The sequence below is a fragment of the Lytechinus variegatus genome, chromosome 15 (genome assembly GCF_018143015.1).
Source record: "Lytechinus variegatus isolate NC3 chromosome 15, Lvar_3.0, whole genome shotgun sequence".
Classification (NCBI taxonomy): domain Eukaryota; kingdom Metazoa; phylum Echinodermata; class Echinoidea; order Temnopleuroida; family Toxopneustidae; genus Lytechinus; species Lytechinus variegatus.
Window position 1 is genome coordinate 18,106,390 of NC_054754.1, and position 18,183 is coordinate 18,124,572.

The 18,183-nt window shown below is 37.4% G+C and overlaps 1 protein-coding gene across 1 annotated transcript; it reads left to right on the forward strand.

Annotated features, from left to right (window-relative positions):
* Positions 1–918: 918 nt before the first annotated feature.
* Positions 919–16,337, forward strand: LOC121429211 (transforming growth factor beta receptor type 3-like). Its single transcript, XM_041626169.1, has 3 exons — positions 919–1,011; positions 9,031–9,636; positions 15,105–16,337. Exons 2-3 carry the CDS (start codon positions 9,573–9,575, stop codon positions 15,452–15,454), a joined length of 414 nt encoding a protein of 137 aa, XP_041482103.1. The 5' UTR covers positions 919–1,011; positions 9,031–9,572; the 3' UTR covers positions 15,455–16,337.
* The last annotated feature ends 1,846 nt before the right edge of the window (positions 16,338–18,183 follow it).

An 18,183-nucleotide genomic window follows, 5' to 3' on the forward strand; every position in this document is an offset into this window, starting at 1 on the left:
ATCATCCATCATCATCATCATCACCACCACCACCATCATTTCATTTCATTTCATTTATTTCATTTTCAACAAAATATAAATCAAATAAATACAATCATAACAAGTGAGCATCATAAAAATATATATCAATGTCATAAAATCAACTTGAGAAAGACATGCTATAAAACAGTTACATATAAAATAATCATGTGTAAAGAAATTGTGATCTATAATTTGTGAAAATGGAGGATCCCACTAAAAAGCTAGGCTTGTATGTTGTGGGCTCCTCAAAATCTGACAAACGAGAAATTAATTTTATATATTCAAATCAAATCAGAAACTATGAGAGCCAACAGGAGACATCATTAAAAGAAAATATCAAATAATCAAATGTGAAAATTACGCAAAAAACTCAGGAATGAGAAAATATAGAAAGAAAGCGAATGAATGAAAAAAAGAGAGAGGGAGAGAAGAATGGGGGGGGGGGGTGAGGAATGAATGTGAGAACTGCATATGAACTAGGCCTAAAGAGAGAGGAGTGAAGACAAGAAGCAAAGTAGCGCATGACTGAAAAGGAAATGTGAATAAAGATAAAATCTGTGATGATGTATTTTTCAGACTTGATTATAAGATTTCAGTAAGAAATCATTCAATACCTTCCTCCAGAGTCCTCTTCCTCATCCTCATCGTCGTCGTCGTCACCTAATATCTGCACTTATCATTGTTGCTTAGATGAATTAATGGGGGTACGGTACCGGTACTGTTTTAGTAATCAACTTTGCACGATATAATAAGTTTTAATTTATTTTCTCCGACCGTCAGCTCTTGTCTTGTTTCTTTCATAGCGCCCTCATACCGAGGACGATGTCGATCCGGCGCGCGTCGATCGTACGTACTGCGTACGCGTGCTGCGCTGATGTACTGTATTATATTTCTAGCTGTCGGATTTGTGACCGGACTCTGCTTCGTTGTGCTTCTGGAAAAGTGTGTTCTAATGTCCTTAGACTCGGCTATTCTCATTCTGTATTACCGGTAAGTAGTTCTTTTGGATCTTTCAAGCTGTATGGGTACCGATATGTTGACAATTTTGTGTTAAAATTCACAATTTGACATAAATAATGGAATGGGGAGACTGGCAACCAACCCAGCACACTGACGTGACAGGGTCGGCCAACGTTGCACAGCCCGGTGCTCAGGCGTGGCCGACTGGCGTAGGCCGTAGCGTAGCAGCACAGCTCAGTATATACGTATACCCAGCTCAGTTGTTGTGTATCCGGACGGGTTGTGTGTCCGGACGATCAATTTTAGAATGTCATTTGGAAAAAATTGCAAGCGAAGTTTTATTAATTATTAGTACCGGTATGATGGTGGGCCCCAAGTCTGCGCACCTAACAATTTGAGTTAAGATTTAACATGAATTTCTTCTTATTTCACAAAATCTTTCAGTTGATAATGTTCCTTACATCATAATGAGTTAGTGTACCAAATATCTCATAAAAATGTGAAAGAAATATATGATTTTCTTGGAAAAAACCTCGGGCAGTCATTTTCAAATTGAAAAAAAAATGGTACCCCATGTCTGCGCACTCATTCACTTTGCACACGATTCGGGGATTTTGATGAGAAAGGCTGCATTTTGAGGCTGTCACATGAAATGCCCTGAATTCATTACTTTTCCACCATTTTGAGTCGGATTTTTTAATGAATACCTGTCTATGTATTGCATGTGTAAAGTTCGTGTTCGTTGCGTATCTTCTTTTACTAGAATATCGCAGATACGCGGGTGCGCAGACTTGGGAGACCGCGCAGACATGGGGGAACTGACCATACAAAATGTTAGGAAATATTATAAAGAACAAAATAGAAAATTATTACAAGTAATGAATTCATATTTAGTGTAATCCACAGACCAAAAAGAAGGCTACAAAAAGATAAAGTGTCCGGACACCCGACCCCCCATCCTACGGTATGGTAGTGGATCGTATTACCGAACACTTTTCATGAATTTGATCATATCAAACACATTATTCCAATGAAATTCACCAAACTTTCACCATGAATACACAAATACCTACAAAATATAAATATGCAGAAATTTTGTCAAAATTGTTTTTCATTTTTACGACATGAGCTTCCAATCGGATCTCTCTTCGCAACTGAAATTTTTGGTCACTTGAAAAAGGTACCGTATTACTGAACGTGTGTTTTCTATGGAAAAGTTGGGAAAACGACAAAGTCACTGAAGAGCTATTTTGACCATATTTTATTGTTTTGAGGATATAAAGACTTTGAAATTGTGTTTTTGATCATTTTTCATCTTTTTTCTTTTCAAGTGCCCTTAGGAAGGATGTTGCAAAGGTTTGATCGTGTTTGATTATTTTCTGACGCATTTGATGCGCGCGTTCGGTAATACAAGGCCGGCAGGTAATACAATCACTCACTATACTACTACTAGGGCTAGGAGCCTAGGCTAGGATAGGATTAAATGTGCACAGCTCTGAACTGGGATGTCTGTCGTTCCACAAAGCTCATTCTCCAGATTATGCCTTAGGTCAAATCATTGTTACTGTTTTTTTATTAATTTTTTAAGATATGAACATTTTGATGTCAAATAGGGACTTGTAATTTTGCCATTTTCGGGGATTTGACATTTAGATTCTTCAATTTCCTGTGTCTTGTTTTTCATGACTGTTAGAGTTTGTTATGTCTGTTGTCATTGTTGAGGAAGTTGAGATTGAGTCTGAGAGCGTGAAAATTCAAGAGAGGACAAGACAATTGTTATAGTGCCTGATGAGTGATGATATTACCGAATGGCCTTGTAATTACCGAACACGCGCATCGTACGCATCAGAAAATAATTTTATACGCTCAAAACTTTGCAGCATCCTTCCAAAGGGAACTTGAATAGAAAGATGATGAAAATGGTCAAAGACACATTTTCAAAGTATCAATATTCTAAATATTATAAAACATGGTCAAAATAGCTTATCAGTGATTTTGTTGGTTTCTCAATTTCTCATAGAAAACACACGTCCGCTAATGCGATACCTTTTCCAATATTTCACATGCGAAGAGGGGTGTGATTGGAAGCTAATAATATAAAGAGGAAAAAGATTTTGGCAAAATTTTTATATATTTATACTTTGTAGGTAATTGTGTATTTATGGTGAAAGTTTGATGAATTTTATGAGAATAATGTGTTTGATATGATTGAATTCATGAAAAGTGTTCGGTAAGACAATCCACTACCATACTGTAGATCCTAATAGTACACAGCTGAAATTATGTTGTTTCAGTCTACAGTTTTTAAAAAATATTTTCAGATTTTTCTCAGTTCTATTACGGCAGATTGAAGTTTCCAATATCTCGTACTAGTGTTGGTTCACTGGGTTGGGGTCACTTCCATTGCTTGGGCAGTGGACAGCAACTGCAACAAAGAAAAGGCAGAAAAAGGCAGTCCTTCACGTTTATAATTTCGTGGAGCTCAATAAATCCCTCTCCTTATTTTTTTGAGGAGCTCAATTGAGCTGCTCAGAATCGCTCTCCGTGAGGAGCTCATATCAATTCATTACAATACATAGGGCTGGGACTAAAACCCGGGTACCCGGGTCCCGCCCGGAAGCGTCGGGTACCCGGGTAGAAAAATCAATACCCGATACCCGAAAATTGCACCAGTATAACGTACATTTGATTTGTATTGCGTAGTGTAAGACATGATTGTAAACTCATCAGAAAAGTACACAGGTCTCATTTTGAATCTACCCAATTACCCAAGTGATGATGATGTGACTGAGATCGTTCACGTCGTTCAATCGTCGCCATGTTTCTTTTGCAGCGCAGTGACGTCATCCAGCCACTGCGACGCAAGCCAATTTATGAATGAAAATATAGTAAGCATGCGCATTGCAAGCCTCAGCCCCACGCAGTATTCCGTCAAAACGAGTCTGCAATACTCTGTCACCTCGTACCAAAATCGACCTGAAATCCACTTTTCTATATTTTATTTGAATTATAAAAGGTATTCTCAGAGGATCAATTTTCCCACCGATACCGCACTGGTAAGCAAATTTGTATTACTTCTTGCTTTTCTGTCAAAATCTTACGAAGTAGCGTCGATATTACATCGTGTTCGTGAGTTTGTAGAATCTATCGCTACGTGAACAAAGTCAATTGATTTCCGGGTTTCGGAGCATACGAGGCGCCAGCCAATCACGTTCTTGATACCATTTTCAGTTCATCATAAACCGAAAATGGTAACACGATCGTGATTGGCTGGCGCATTTGACGCTCCGAAACCCGGAAATCAATTGACTTTGTTCACGTAGCGATAGATTCTACAAACTCACGAACACGATGTAATATCGACGCTACTTCGTAAGATTTTGACAGAAAAGCAAGAAGTAATACAAATTTGCTTACCAGTGCGGTATCGGTGGGAAAATTGATCCTCTGAGAATACCTTTTATAATTCAAATAAAATATAGAAAAGTGGATTTCAGGTCGATTTTGGTACGAGGTGACAGAGTATTGCAGACTCGTTTTGACGGAATACTGCGTGGGGCTGAGGCTTGCAATGCGCATGCTTACTATATTTTCATTCATAAATTGGCTTGCATCGCATTGGCTTGATGATGACGTCACCTATGGGGTTTTTCCACCAGTCATATTTCGAGCGAAATGATTTTCGGGTACCCGCCCGAAAATTACCACGGGTACCCGAAAAGAAAAAAACCCGAAAGTCCCAGGCCTAACAATACATGTAGGTATGATAAATAGCAGATTTTTCTTAACATTGTATATATGCAATAGTTGTGTTAGCTTTATATCAATCTGGTGAAACTAGGCCTGGGTCACGTCAATACATTAACAAGATGTCGTAAGCGCTCCTGCTGAAAAAAAAAAATTAAGAATGTTCACCTCTTTCTTGACTCTGATTTGAACTTACCTCGGTAAATATTGTAGTCCCACATGTGTCCCACTTCCATGGTGTTGCCATGAAAATCTACATATGGGACTACATGGGACTGCAATATTTACTGAGTTTCAATTAAAATCAGAGTCGGGAAAAAGATGAATATTCTTCATTTTTCTGATAGTTTTCAACTAAATCAAAGTAATTTCAAGGAATTATGGAAAAAAGAAGGCCATTTCATGGATTTAAAGATGTGAAATGTGAAATTTTAGCAATTTTTTTTTAGGAACTCGATTTTTTGGGACTACATGGGACTGCAATATTTACTGAGTTTCAATTAAAATCAGAGTCGGGAAAGAGATGAATATTCTTCATTTTTCTGATAGTTTTCAACTAAATCAAAGTAATTTCAAGGAATTATGGAAAAAAGAAGGCCATTTCATGGATTTAAAGATGTGAAATGTGAAATTTTAGCAATTTTTTTTTTTTTTTAGGAACTCGATTTTTTGCTCTCCTTATTTTTTTTAAGGAGCGCGGTAGGAGCGCTGGCGCTATCGCGCTCCTCAAAAATGAGGGTCTGAAAAGGGGCATATTTTGCAGTTAGGAGCGAGCGGAACGTGATGAGAGTGTCACAAGCGCCCAAAATGAGAAAAAAGCCGTGTAAATCGTGATGGCCCAAACATGAATAGAGTCGCTCATTCAATGAACAAGGGGATGATATAACCTTGTTGTCTGTTACTATTCCCTGTGTGGTGAAATAAGGTTGGCAATATTTGGCTTATTTTTTCTTGCTCTTGGGACAAATGCTTGATTTTTTGACACTGTCAGCTACCATTAGCATTTCAGCTATTGGTTATATAACTTTGCTCTTTAAATTTTCTTGCAATTTTACTTTCCACCAATTGAGGGCATACAATAAAATGTCCCCAAAATTCAAGGTTTTGAGCGCTTTGGTGAATACAAAAATGATTCATAAGTTACTATTGAAAATTAAATTGCAAATGTATGGAAATAAGTTTCTATGGTCACAAAAGTGATATTTTAATGAATTTTTTAGTGAGTGCTGTGTACTGCATTGGTATACCTACCTGTAGATTCCCCACAGGACATGGCACAGTGGTTGCAGTGAGCAATTGGAATAGAGTGTGTAATTTGCATCGACTGCAATGGGAATCTCATCCGGCTCAAATTCCCCAATATCAACTGCAAAACACTAGAAAATATTAAAACACATTAGTGCTTGCAGCAGTTTCCCCTCAGTTGTTACTCCTAGAAACATTTTATCTAACAAATATTTTGAATCCAGTTTATGTAGCACTGGATTGCATGTTGATTCCTGTATAGACTGTATTTTTGCTGTGTTTGTTTTTGGTAGACGTTGAACACGAATAATGTCAAAAGCACCCAAAATCATTAAAGAGTGCAAATTTGGGACATCTGACAAATTCTGCATTTACCGGTGGACTTAAGAGTGTCCTAGTGGGCTGTCCTTGAATCCTAGTTCAGAGTACTTTTGTCAGGAATATTTTCGCAAATGCTGCCCTCTCTTCGATGGCCATGCCCCCCTCCCCAGTGATGAACTGAAGACAGCTTTGGTTGTTCTGCTTTGAATAGTGGGGGCGTCTTGGTCTAGTGGTTTTATGACCCTCGTCTATCAATCTGAGGGACGTGGGTTCGATTCCCAGCCATGTTGTGTTTTCCTTCTGCAAGAAAAGAAGCACTCTGAAAATCCAGCTAAATGTGACTAGTGTGTGATAGTCGACTGGTCCAATATTTGAAACCAGTTTGGATGGATTCGAAATTTCCCTCAGATTCTTTCCCAAATTTTTCTTTTTATTCATTCCAGCTGAGTGGGCTTGAAATCTGCTGATTCCAAACAATTGTAATGGAAATCTGGGTACGCTGGTCACGCCCGGAAGCCTCAGGTCCCCGGATAAAGAAATTGTACCCGAGCCGATACCCAAAATTGCCTACCAGTATTACATACATGTATTTGATTTGTATTGTGTACATGTAGTGTGAGACACGTTACCCCTTCCATCTGGACATGGACGTTACTCTTTGATAGTGACATCGAAATTAGGCAATTGTTTCCAAAATGATAAATATCCCCATATTTGATCAAAATACCAGTTCATAAAAGACAGAAACATCAAATTTTGTGAAGCAATCCTTCGCAATGGTCGAAGACAATTAGCGTGTCCGCGGCTGAGAGTTTGAGACATTCTAGGCCAATCATGGGGTGTTCCACCAGTCATATGATCCACCAGTGACAAGATGCACTGAGGACTTTTTAGCTAATGAATTTAATCACCGCCTTGAAATCAATCTTTATAACTGATGCAAACGTAAAAGATGCCATTATGGTTTGCCATCCAATGGTATCTTGTGTTGAATCCTTGATTTTGATTGGTTGTTATCAACGTTATTATGGTAGAATACCATTGGATGGCAAAGTTACCATAATACATGTATACATACATGTACATGTAGGAACTTTTATGCAACAGGCCCAAATATGCAATCAAAAAGTTGCAGTATGTGTACTGCATTGTACATGTAAGTAGGGGCTGTGTTAATAGCATAAAGATGCCTCAGTTTACACATGTACAGTAGGTAGATGATTTTATATTTGTATAATTTTCTGAGAAAACTCCAACATACTGTATGTAATAATTAAGAGTACAAAAACCTTGAATGTACAATGTCATTGTACATTCACGGTTTTTGTGATACTTTAAATTCATTTTGTGATGTATTTTTCTCGAACTAATCTTGAGGTTCTTACTTTGTGGGTTCTTACTGACTCTGCCTCACGTGCATGTACCGTGATCAGTATAGGGTTTCCTAAACGTACGTCCATGTTGGATTTGAAGCTGATGGGCGCCAAAACCAATTGGTTAAACCGGTACGGCCGAAAAATAACCTGCTGGTTCCTGTCCCTAGGTATTAGCCCTTGGAGACCCTGCTGTTACCCCTTGCTGGCTGCCAATGCATCTCAAATTGTTTGAGTGCATGCTGCTGACCCACTCGATCTACATGTAGACCATCTTCTCGCTCTTTTCATTTCCCCCATCTCCGCATGTTATTCGGACGTTCCAATTTCAAGGCCGTGTTTGTTGCGGTTGTATGGGAAATTGAACCTGCTGTGAAAATTTTGGCAGGATAGGTCTTACCGATTATTGAAATGCAATGTTCCATAATATTGTTGTAATTTCTTAACAGCGATGTCGGTGTTGTGTTACAAACATTTCAAGTCAAGTTTGCTCTGATGTACATGTACAATGTATCCATTCTACATGTACATGTATGGGATCTTCAAAATCCTGTGTACTGTATTGATACTGAAGACAAAAAATAGTGTATTTTGTAACCAATTTAAAAGTCTCATACACAACTTAAGTCTACATTAATATCTTTTACATTTCACATTAATGATAGAGAGAATTCAAATTGGAACATATGAATTTCAATTTCTATTTTTAAATTTCTGTATCTCTAATTACTTTTTTCTATAAATTTGTGTAATTATTATTTTCTATTATTACTATTTTTCAGAGGAGGGGGTGGGAGAGAAAAGGATATGTGTAAATGTTCATTCTTTATCATCATAATACTACAGCTATAAATGTGACTAAAACTGTTGTAATACATGTAGGATCCTTTTTATGGAATTTCATGTTCTAGTAAAAGTAATGTGTAACTTAATTTTGTCTAGACTGCTTTATGAATCAGCCTCTTGGGCGATGTTTTTATGAACAACTGGCAACAATATATTTTTCACTCTAAAATTATTGATTTCCTTTCAGCTCAAATTGAAAGGCCGTATCTAGATGCTAAGTTTATAACTTGTCAAAATTCACTCCCAAATTTAATAGGGTATCTGGTTTTATAGTTCAGGAATATGTCACTGGCTTTATCAACACAAACCTGCAATATATCATTCTGAAAATCATTACATTTTCTGATTAATTCTCACTAAATGATTATAACTAACTAGTGAAATACTTTTTCATGTTTTCCATTCTTTTTTATGGCACTGCAGTTTCCAATTATGCTATTATATGAAAGAAATAATCTTTGAATGACAGCTCATTGATTTTCCCTGATCTTGTTTTATTTTCTCTCATCCAATACAGGCATTATTCTGATCTTCACAAATCTCATCGGAATTAAATCTTAGAAGGCGCTCGCTCATCAATTCAATTTACATGTAGAGTGACTTCAGTTCTCTCTCTCTCTCCTTTAAAGTGGTGCTATCACAGATTGTAATCAAGAATATTCTACAAGTGAATCTATCCTGTGTGGGATGGAAGTTTTCCAGTGAAAATGTTGCTGTATTGCCCATTTTGAAAATCAGCTTTTCATGAATATTACCAGTCTTTTACGATGGAGCCATGCTGATTTTATGGAGGAGAGTCGCCTTGCAGTAACATCTCAGGAAAATTAGTAAAGGATGTAGACCTCTTGGATGTACATGTACCAGTTTAGTAGGAATTTCATATTGTCAAAATACACTGGAAGCGGTGCGAATTCAGCCTCCGAAATAACCTACATGTGGATGTAGTTTATTTGTTGTTGCTCATGTTTTGCTGGAATTGCATATTGAAACTTGGATAATAACTCCAATGTGTTGTATAATTTGTTGTGACATTTAAACTGAAATAGAGGATGCTATAAAATGAAAATGGAGTGGACACCAGAGATTTGGGGACTTATAATCTACTGCTTGTCATATAGCCAAGGTAAGTTTGAAATTATTTATTAATAGTGTATTGATGTTGCTTTTTTATTCACCATTTTCCAATGATATTGTAAATTTTTACTTTTTTGTATAGGTCTGCATTAAAACATCTAAAAGCTTTTTTTCAATTTTTTTCAGACTTTCCTGACATACATGTAATACCAATACTTGAATGTTATGGTAGGTCTTAAGTGTATTGAAATAGAATCAACTGTATCAAGGGCCTACTTATATGCTGCGTGGATATACATGTACAGTACTGTCCTCATATTCGTTTATTATAGTAATGTTATATAAATTGCCGAATTGTTTTCAAATCCCTAATGTTTTCTTACATAGTGTGGAGCGTTGTGGCCCAGTGGATTAGTCTTCTGACTTTGAAACGGGTGGTGGGTTCGAATCCCAGCCATGGCGTTATTTCTTTCAGCAAGAAATTCATCCACATTGTGCTGCACTCAACCCAGATGAGGTGAATAGGTAGCCAGCAGAATTAATTCCTTGAGTGCATCCGACTGTGCATGAGCGCTGAAAGGCAGCTGGAGCTAAAGCTGGGGTAGGCCTACATGTAACAATAAAAATAATGTGCGTCGGAATAGAATATTTCAAGATAGTTTTAAAGGTCCCTGTATTCTGTAATTAGCATGTGAAAATGATGTGCAATATTTACAATTGATAGTAATTTCTATAAATGTACACTAGTTTCCTTAGGGGGTGTTGCAAAAAAATATTTGCAATTAATCACAAATACTCTAATGCAATTTTACAATTGATATCAATTCCAGGTGTAAATCAGATTTCACTCATAGTTGAATTTAAAGAAGCAAATTTAAACAGTCAGTTGCAAATTTACAAGACATACATGTGCGATTGTTTTGAGAGACTGAAAATGAGACTTGCAATTGATCGCTAGTTTCTTGCAAAACCCCCCAACAGACTGACAACCGGAATCATTCGTACATGTGTACATGTATGGTGTACCATCATTCATCATGTCAGTCACATGACCTGATAGAGGTGGAGAATATTTCATGTGTACATGTACTGTACATGTGTATGTTGTATGCTAGGTACTACCAGACTGCATCTTGCTCGCCTCTTGTAATTAGTGTTCATGTACTTGGAGTGGATTTCGAGTGTGGATGTGTACACCACCATTCTCTGGGTACATCCCGGTCTGCACGATGTGTTTGCGTGGGTGTAAAAATGTGTATTACTGAACATGAGTAGAAGCAAGCATGGATTGGCTGCTTCTGACAGATGTGCAGTGTAGCCCACATCCATCCTAGCAATGAGTGTCACCATATTCATAAACACAGTAAACATCAGAAAACAACAAAAACAACACATAACGAGCGGTTCTTAACCGTTGCTTATCCGTGCTTTTTCCATGGCCGCAACGCGCCGAGGTGTCGTACCAATTGGATTGTTCGTGTAAAGAGAAACAGGTGGAGAGAAAGCCTGAATGGCGATCAATAATGATCAGCACAAAATATTGTCATTTCTTGCATCTACAGTCTCTTTCCGATTATTACACTGTAGACATGTGTGCAATACAAATATAGGACTACATGTACATGTAATTTTATTGAAATAATTGTTGGTTGGTAACTGATTACTTTACCTACATTTTTGGCAAAATGTAAGCCCACATGAACACTACGTTTACATGTATTCTGAAAATCTAATTTGTGATTCTTTTGATTGACACGTTAGGCCTACAGGTATACAGTACTGTATGATAATAAAATTTAATTCACATGTACATGTATGTACTGTACGTGTACTGTACAGGAAAGACAATAGGCCTAATAGCTAAAATATAATCTATAAGAAATATGTATTATAATGTACCAAGTCCATATTTTTAGAGGGGTTCATACATGTACATGTACCGTTCATTACATCATTTACATGTATGACAAAAATTGGTTTACATTGATAAAAACTACATGTAGGAGATAATTTTCCTACTCCAATTTTTTTTTATAAACCCCAGAAATGGTCAACAATACCCTCAAAACTTTGAAAGGAAAAAATATGAGAAACTATCGATTGTGATGACTATATTTTTCTTCAGATTTTTACATTTTCAAGTACAATATGTAATTGTCTCTAAATTAAAAATCAACTGATTTGACATCATGGACTTGACCTTCATTTTCCAAGTGATGTATCTGCATATTTATGAAACTATTCTTCAAGCAAGTATTGTGTAATGGCATTAAGAAATTATATTGTTCTTGTGATATCAAACCCTGGTATTTTGTGATGTGTTTGGTGAAAGTCTATTCCACTTTAATACATTGTAATTCAATTTCCTCTGTATATTTCCCCAAGCAGTACTTATCATCTGGTAGATCTGTCTAGCCTGGGATTTAGGTGCAAACATGCTGATTTTCCTTCGGGGAATGTTTTGAAAATGATTTTTTTGCCAAAAATATCAGAATCAAAATGTAAATATTTTCACTGTTAATACAGGTAGCTTTATTTACATGTATATTGGGTTTTTGTCTCACCTTCACTAGCAGAGTGGGACTATAACAGGCCCTGCTTTTCCGACGGCAGCAGCGTCGTCACCAAATCTTAACCAAAGATTAAGTTTTTGAAACGACAGCATAAGTTAGAAAGTAAGTACATGGACCTAGTTCGTGAAACTTGGCCATAACGGTTTTCGGGTATTACTGAACATCCTGCCTGAGTTTCAGGTCACATGTCCAAGGTCAAAGTTCATTTGGGGTCAATGAACTTAGACCATGTTGGGGGAATCAACATCAAAATCTTAACCTAAGGTTAAGTTTTTAAAATATCATAACTTAGAAAATATATATATATCTAATATATAACTTAGACATAACTTAAGGTTAATCAAGTATTACTGAACATCCTGCCTGATCAAATCACATGACCAAGGTCAAAGGTCATTTAGGGTCAATGCACTTTTGCCAAGTTGGGGTATCTGTTGAATTACCATCATAACTTCGAAAATTTATAGATCTGATTCATGAAATTTGAACATAAGAACAATCAAGTACATGTACAGGTATCACTGAACATCCTTTGCAATTTTCAGGTCACATGACCTCTGTATGACCAAGGTCATTTAAGGTCAATGAACTTTGGCCAAGTTGGGGGTATTTGTTGAATTACCATCATAACTTTGAAAGTTTATTGGTTTACTTCATAAAACTCTGACATAAGAGTAATCAAGTATCTCTGCACATCTCATGCGAGTTTCAGGTCACATGACCGAAGTCAAAGGTCATTGAACTTTGACCATTTTGGAGGTAATTATTAAATTGCTGTCATAACTTTCAAAGTTTTAAATAGTATCTATAGGCTACATGTAAACTGTGGATATAGGGGTAATCGAGTATCACTGACAAAATAGGTTGCATGATCAAGGTCAAATGTCATTTATTGTCAATAAATATAGTATTGTATCATTACATGTACATGTATATGAATGGTGCTTTTGTGAATAATTATTTTATGATAGTTTTCAAAGTCAGCACTGCTGCTATATTGAAATTGCGTAATACAGGTGAGACTGCCAGAGGTGCTGCACTTGTTTGTTGGTTATAAGTGATTAATTTTTTAGTGGTAAATGTTGACATGAGGCATCATGTCAAAGAAATTGTTGACCTCTGTTTAATTTTGTTTTTAATAAACATCTACCATCTTCGATTTCTTTTGCCCTCTTCCTTCTCCTCCCCTCTTTTCTTCCCTCTTATTCCTCCTTCACTGTCGCTGAACTATGGTCACCATCGTTTTCCTCTTCTCTTCTTCCTCCTTTCCTTCATCTTAAAATTCTTAAATTACATGTATAATCCTTTCTTCATCCTCCTCCCTCCACCTGACCTCTGCCCTCCTACTTTTCCTCCTGACCTCCTTTTCCATCTTTATCTCCTTCACATTCGTCTTTGTCACCTTCTTTTTCTTCTTCATCTCCTCTTCTGCAACCTTCCTCCATCCTCCATAGCCTCTCAAGTATTCAAACATACATGTATCACAACCTTTTTGTATGTGTCACGGTTGGAAGCTAACCATCGGCATAACATACAGACACTGTCGTCGGCACCTGCTGCAAGGCGGATGTCGTGCGAGGAAAGAAAATGATTAATCATGTCTCAAAATCAGACATATATTATTTCAACGTCATGTTCACTGGCGTGCTGATAAAAGGTAGATCCCGGTGTTAGTCATAGTCACAGTCTCAGGCATCAGAAAATTCATTTTTAAAGGGATGCGTCGATGAAATATTCATGACACGTGTGGTTTTCAGTGCATTCATGATTTTTGGTTTATATACTGGCATTTTATCTGATATTAATTGAAAATTGATAACTACATGTACTTCTTCATGGTACATGTATGCCCAAGATGAATAGCATTTGTACCTCCATGATTTTAAAATGTTGGCAACATACATTAATATTAATTACCCAATTATTTTTCCATTTGCAAGGGGGCTCCACATTGCTTGGAGTGGACCCCTACATGTACAGTACATGTAGATACATGTACATGTATACTTTAATTTATACTGCTGTTCTTTAAAATGTCAGTCAGTCATGTGTCTGATTAATTTACTTTGTATTATGGTTCAATGGAAATGAAATTAAGAATTGAATTGTATTTGATTATACATGTACATGTAGCAAAGATACTACAAGGGAAGATCGGACACTTCGGCAATTTTTTGAAACGCTCATAAATGCTCATGGGGAAGGGCGCCCAACAGCGTTGAGTAAGTAAACCTTCGCATATCGGCACGCGACTGTGTATAAAACATATGGGGGAAATGAGAGAGTAGAGTTTGGAGAGGGCTCAAGGGTGGCTAGTGAAAATATTTCCACATTTTATTACCAAGAAACATCTGAAATATATTCATCTCAAATGTAAGGGGGAAAAATTGAAGAAAAAAAAATTTGAAATGTAAAAAAAGTTTATCCCTTCAACCCTTCACCATTTCTCTCATATGTTTTGTACACAACCATCTCGTGATACGCAAAGGTCAAAAAAGGTTGTTACTTACTCAACGCTGTGGGGCGCTCTTCCCAAGCGTTTCATTACGCGGTGTATGTACTGTCGGATCTTCCCCTTGTAGTATCTTTGATTATAGTGAATGTCACATTAGGTCTACATTTTCATCTGAATAATAGGCCAATGTGTTGTCACCCTGTGTGTCATGCTGTTACATGCAGAATTCATTTTTAATAGACATCACTTGAAAGGCTTTCAAGAATAAAACATTTAGCTACAAAATGTGCATGCATGAAGTAGACTCCAATGGGTGGTCCTTTTCAGGTCCAACACTTGCCCAAGAAAGATTCATGGTGTACCGTGAAACCTACTACATTGTACACTATTCTTTTTCGCCATGGAAACCTTCAGAAGTTTAGACTTCAATGGTAATTGATATTAAGGCTATTGATTTATTTGGATAATTTCAAATGTTTTTTCTTACAGTTCTCGCGACCATCCCACGGTCTTGCAACACCCAGTTAGCGTACACCTCCCCCTTCGTCCAGGCCTTCACGTCGGACGAGGCAGCGATATTCGGCTGCTCCGCCCAGGTGGACGAAACCTCGCGGGAGGTTCACGTCATCAACCTGAAGTCCAGCGAAGAGGATCTTTTGCACACGAACCATGTGATGACCCTGAACATCGGACCAAGAACGTTGCACATGAGGACTACCATAGTGGTTCTGAATTCGGTGCATCCCGTGACGTGGAAGTTAGTGACGCAGCATGACGTTGGCCCTCTACTGTTTCAATTTGTGGTGAGTTTGATAGCAAAAGACAATGACGATCAATGAATAAAAAAATCTCTACTTATCACATTTTATCTTATCTGTAAATGCTTTTCTACACATTAATTTCTCTGAAGGAATTCTAGCCCATCTTTTAATAACAAAGTTATTTTTAAGTGAAGGCTCATCATTATTATACACATTCTGTATGGATTAGAATTTTACACATAAGAGGCTTGCATTGTTTAGGCCTTTTACATTGAGAAGCAAATTTGAAACCAGAGTAGCAATATTAAGTTGCAAGTTACAAAGAACCTTGGCGCAAGTAGGATGCAGGTAGGCATGTGTGTGTTGTTTATGTGTAATAATACTTGCATGTATTTTTACATAGACAGTTACATAAAGACAAAGTTAAGATATTGATTGATAAAAAGTAAGACTACATATACTTGATTATTTGGGGTGGAGGCCATCAGCACAGGGAGGATGATATGCTTCTAATTCATGGCACCTACATTGTATGTGTACATGTACACCCTTTAATAGGCTATAGGCCTAAATGTACAGAATTTTCCCATTAAACTATGCACATTTATCACACATTCAAATATAACAACAATTCAGCCAAGTGCTTTTACATTCTATCATCATAACCTTGCCGAGCCCACGGCACCATGTATACATGTATATTGGGAGGTTTGGGGGCTGCATTTGTTATTCTTCCACACATTTCCAACAAAGCCAGGCCGGCAATACTAACCATTCATTCACTCCTTTCTCATCCCCTCCATTGCCTATTTCTGCACATGAATGAGTTCTATACAGGGGGGCCATTTCAATACCCCCTTTGTGACTCGATTAAATTAATGGCTTCGATATGGGCTGCTCCGCTCAATAGGCAATCAGTGGCAGACAACAGCCTTCTGATACCTCTGTGTTAAAGGGTCGTGTTCAGGCTATTCCTTCGAATCATATTTTTCAGAGGTGTTCAGTTTCATTCAAAATAAGGTTGTGATCAAGCAATTTAACGGCCGTCTGTAAAAATGCAAGCATGCTATGCTGAAAATGCATTACTCTGTACTCTGATAAGGGAGTATTTTATGAATGATCTTGTTTGATTTTTATCAGTCAAGTCCCATTTCATGAGCCAACATTTACCACAGTAATATTGCCTCTCAGCCAATTGAAGTTGAGGAAAGTTGTCAGATCTGATGACTTGTTGGACGAAAATTTTGATGAAATATTCCCCTGGGGAGCGTTTCATGAAAGGACTTGTCGGACGTTTTATCCGACAAGTCCCATTTTATCCGACAGTTTAAATAGTAACAGTACCTCTCAGCCAATCAACATCAGAGAAAGATGTCAGATCTGACAACTTGTCGGACAAGAATGTTGATGAAACACTTCCCTGAACTGCCAGTCTTTAGTCCTTTACATGATTTCAGGCCCTGATAATTTCAAGCTTTTTCGGGTGTTTGTAGTATACAGCTCACATGGAGCTCGAATACATGTCTTAATCTATGCCAGTTTGTCAGTTTTGCTACAGTAAAACGAAGCGGTATCCATGCCATTAAAGATCCACTGAGGCTAAAAAAATTCCCCTCCGTAGATCGAGATCGCATTCATTACCCATCATTCTTTGGTGTCGTACATGGACATCTAGTGGATACTGTAGTAAACGGTTCGGATATATGCATCATGTCGGTCTTCTTCTACATATGTATCTTAAAGTTGACTATATAGTTAAACACAAAGCTGTACATGTACATGTAGCAATTGATTATAGGATTGATTTTTTGTGATTAATTACATGTACATTGATCATGATGAGCAATCTAATCTACCTCGCAAATCAAAATATGTGACATAATTTCACAGACCCCTGTATTGGCATGTAACTGCACTGTATAGCTTTCAAATTCGTGTGAACACGTTCTGTATGATATATTATAGGATCTTGACAACTGGACTGACCTTGCAAGACAACTATTTCCTCAGCTCTTTTTGGAGGCTGAATAGAAGCCTAAATTGGCTGTTGGAAGAGGTATAATGAAAAAAAGGGAGTGCAGAGCACAGTCCAAAGCATTTTTCCTCTTCTTTGTCAGCGTGGTTTGTGTTGCTTCTGCTCGATTTCATTGTGATGAATAGGGCAAGAAGCCGATGACGACCTTAGCCTACCTTACAGTGATACACGCTGTGCTTTCCTGGGCCCTGTTGCACAAAAGTACCCCTATAATGGTAACTTCATGCCATCCAATGCTAAACTACCATGGTAATGCTGATCAACAGCCAATCAAAATCAAGGATTCCATACTACAGTAGTTACCATTTTTGGATAGCGAAGTTTACCATAAAATATGCAACTGGGCCCAGGTCATTCTTATTGTTGCTGGGAATGCTGGGTTTGGTTTAATAAGAACTTGTTATAATAGTAACAAAATCAAAAGCTAATGGGGCCTGTTTCTTAAACAACTATCGTAACATTGCCATACAGTACCATTTATTTTAATACCGTGTTTACTTGCTGCATCGGCTTACAGTTCAGAACCGCGAGGCCGATGCAGAATCTGCTTTTTTGTTGCATGTAAATGCGATTAACTTGCATCAGCTCTCGGTGCAAGATAAACCAAAAGCTGATGCACGTGTAAACACGGTAATTGTAACTACCATTAGGTCATGAAAACCTTGATTGCAATTGGTTGCTGGGCTTTGTTACCATGGTAGTTGACATAATAGTACAGTTACCAAATTAACTTGTAATTCTTCATGACACAGGCCCGGGCCCTTGACGTTGT

What these genes read in the sequence shown, in the direction of transcription:
- LOC121429211 (XM_041626169.1), top strand. Translation starts at nt 9,573, where the DNA reads ATGAAAATGGAGTGGACACCAGAGATTTGGGGACTTATAATCTACTGC. An exon ending in CTGCTTGTCATATAGCCAAG is followed by an intron (nt 9,637 to 15,104) that starts GTAAGTTTGAAA and finishes TTTTTCTTACAG; the next exon opens with TTCTCGCGACCATCCCACGG.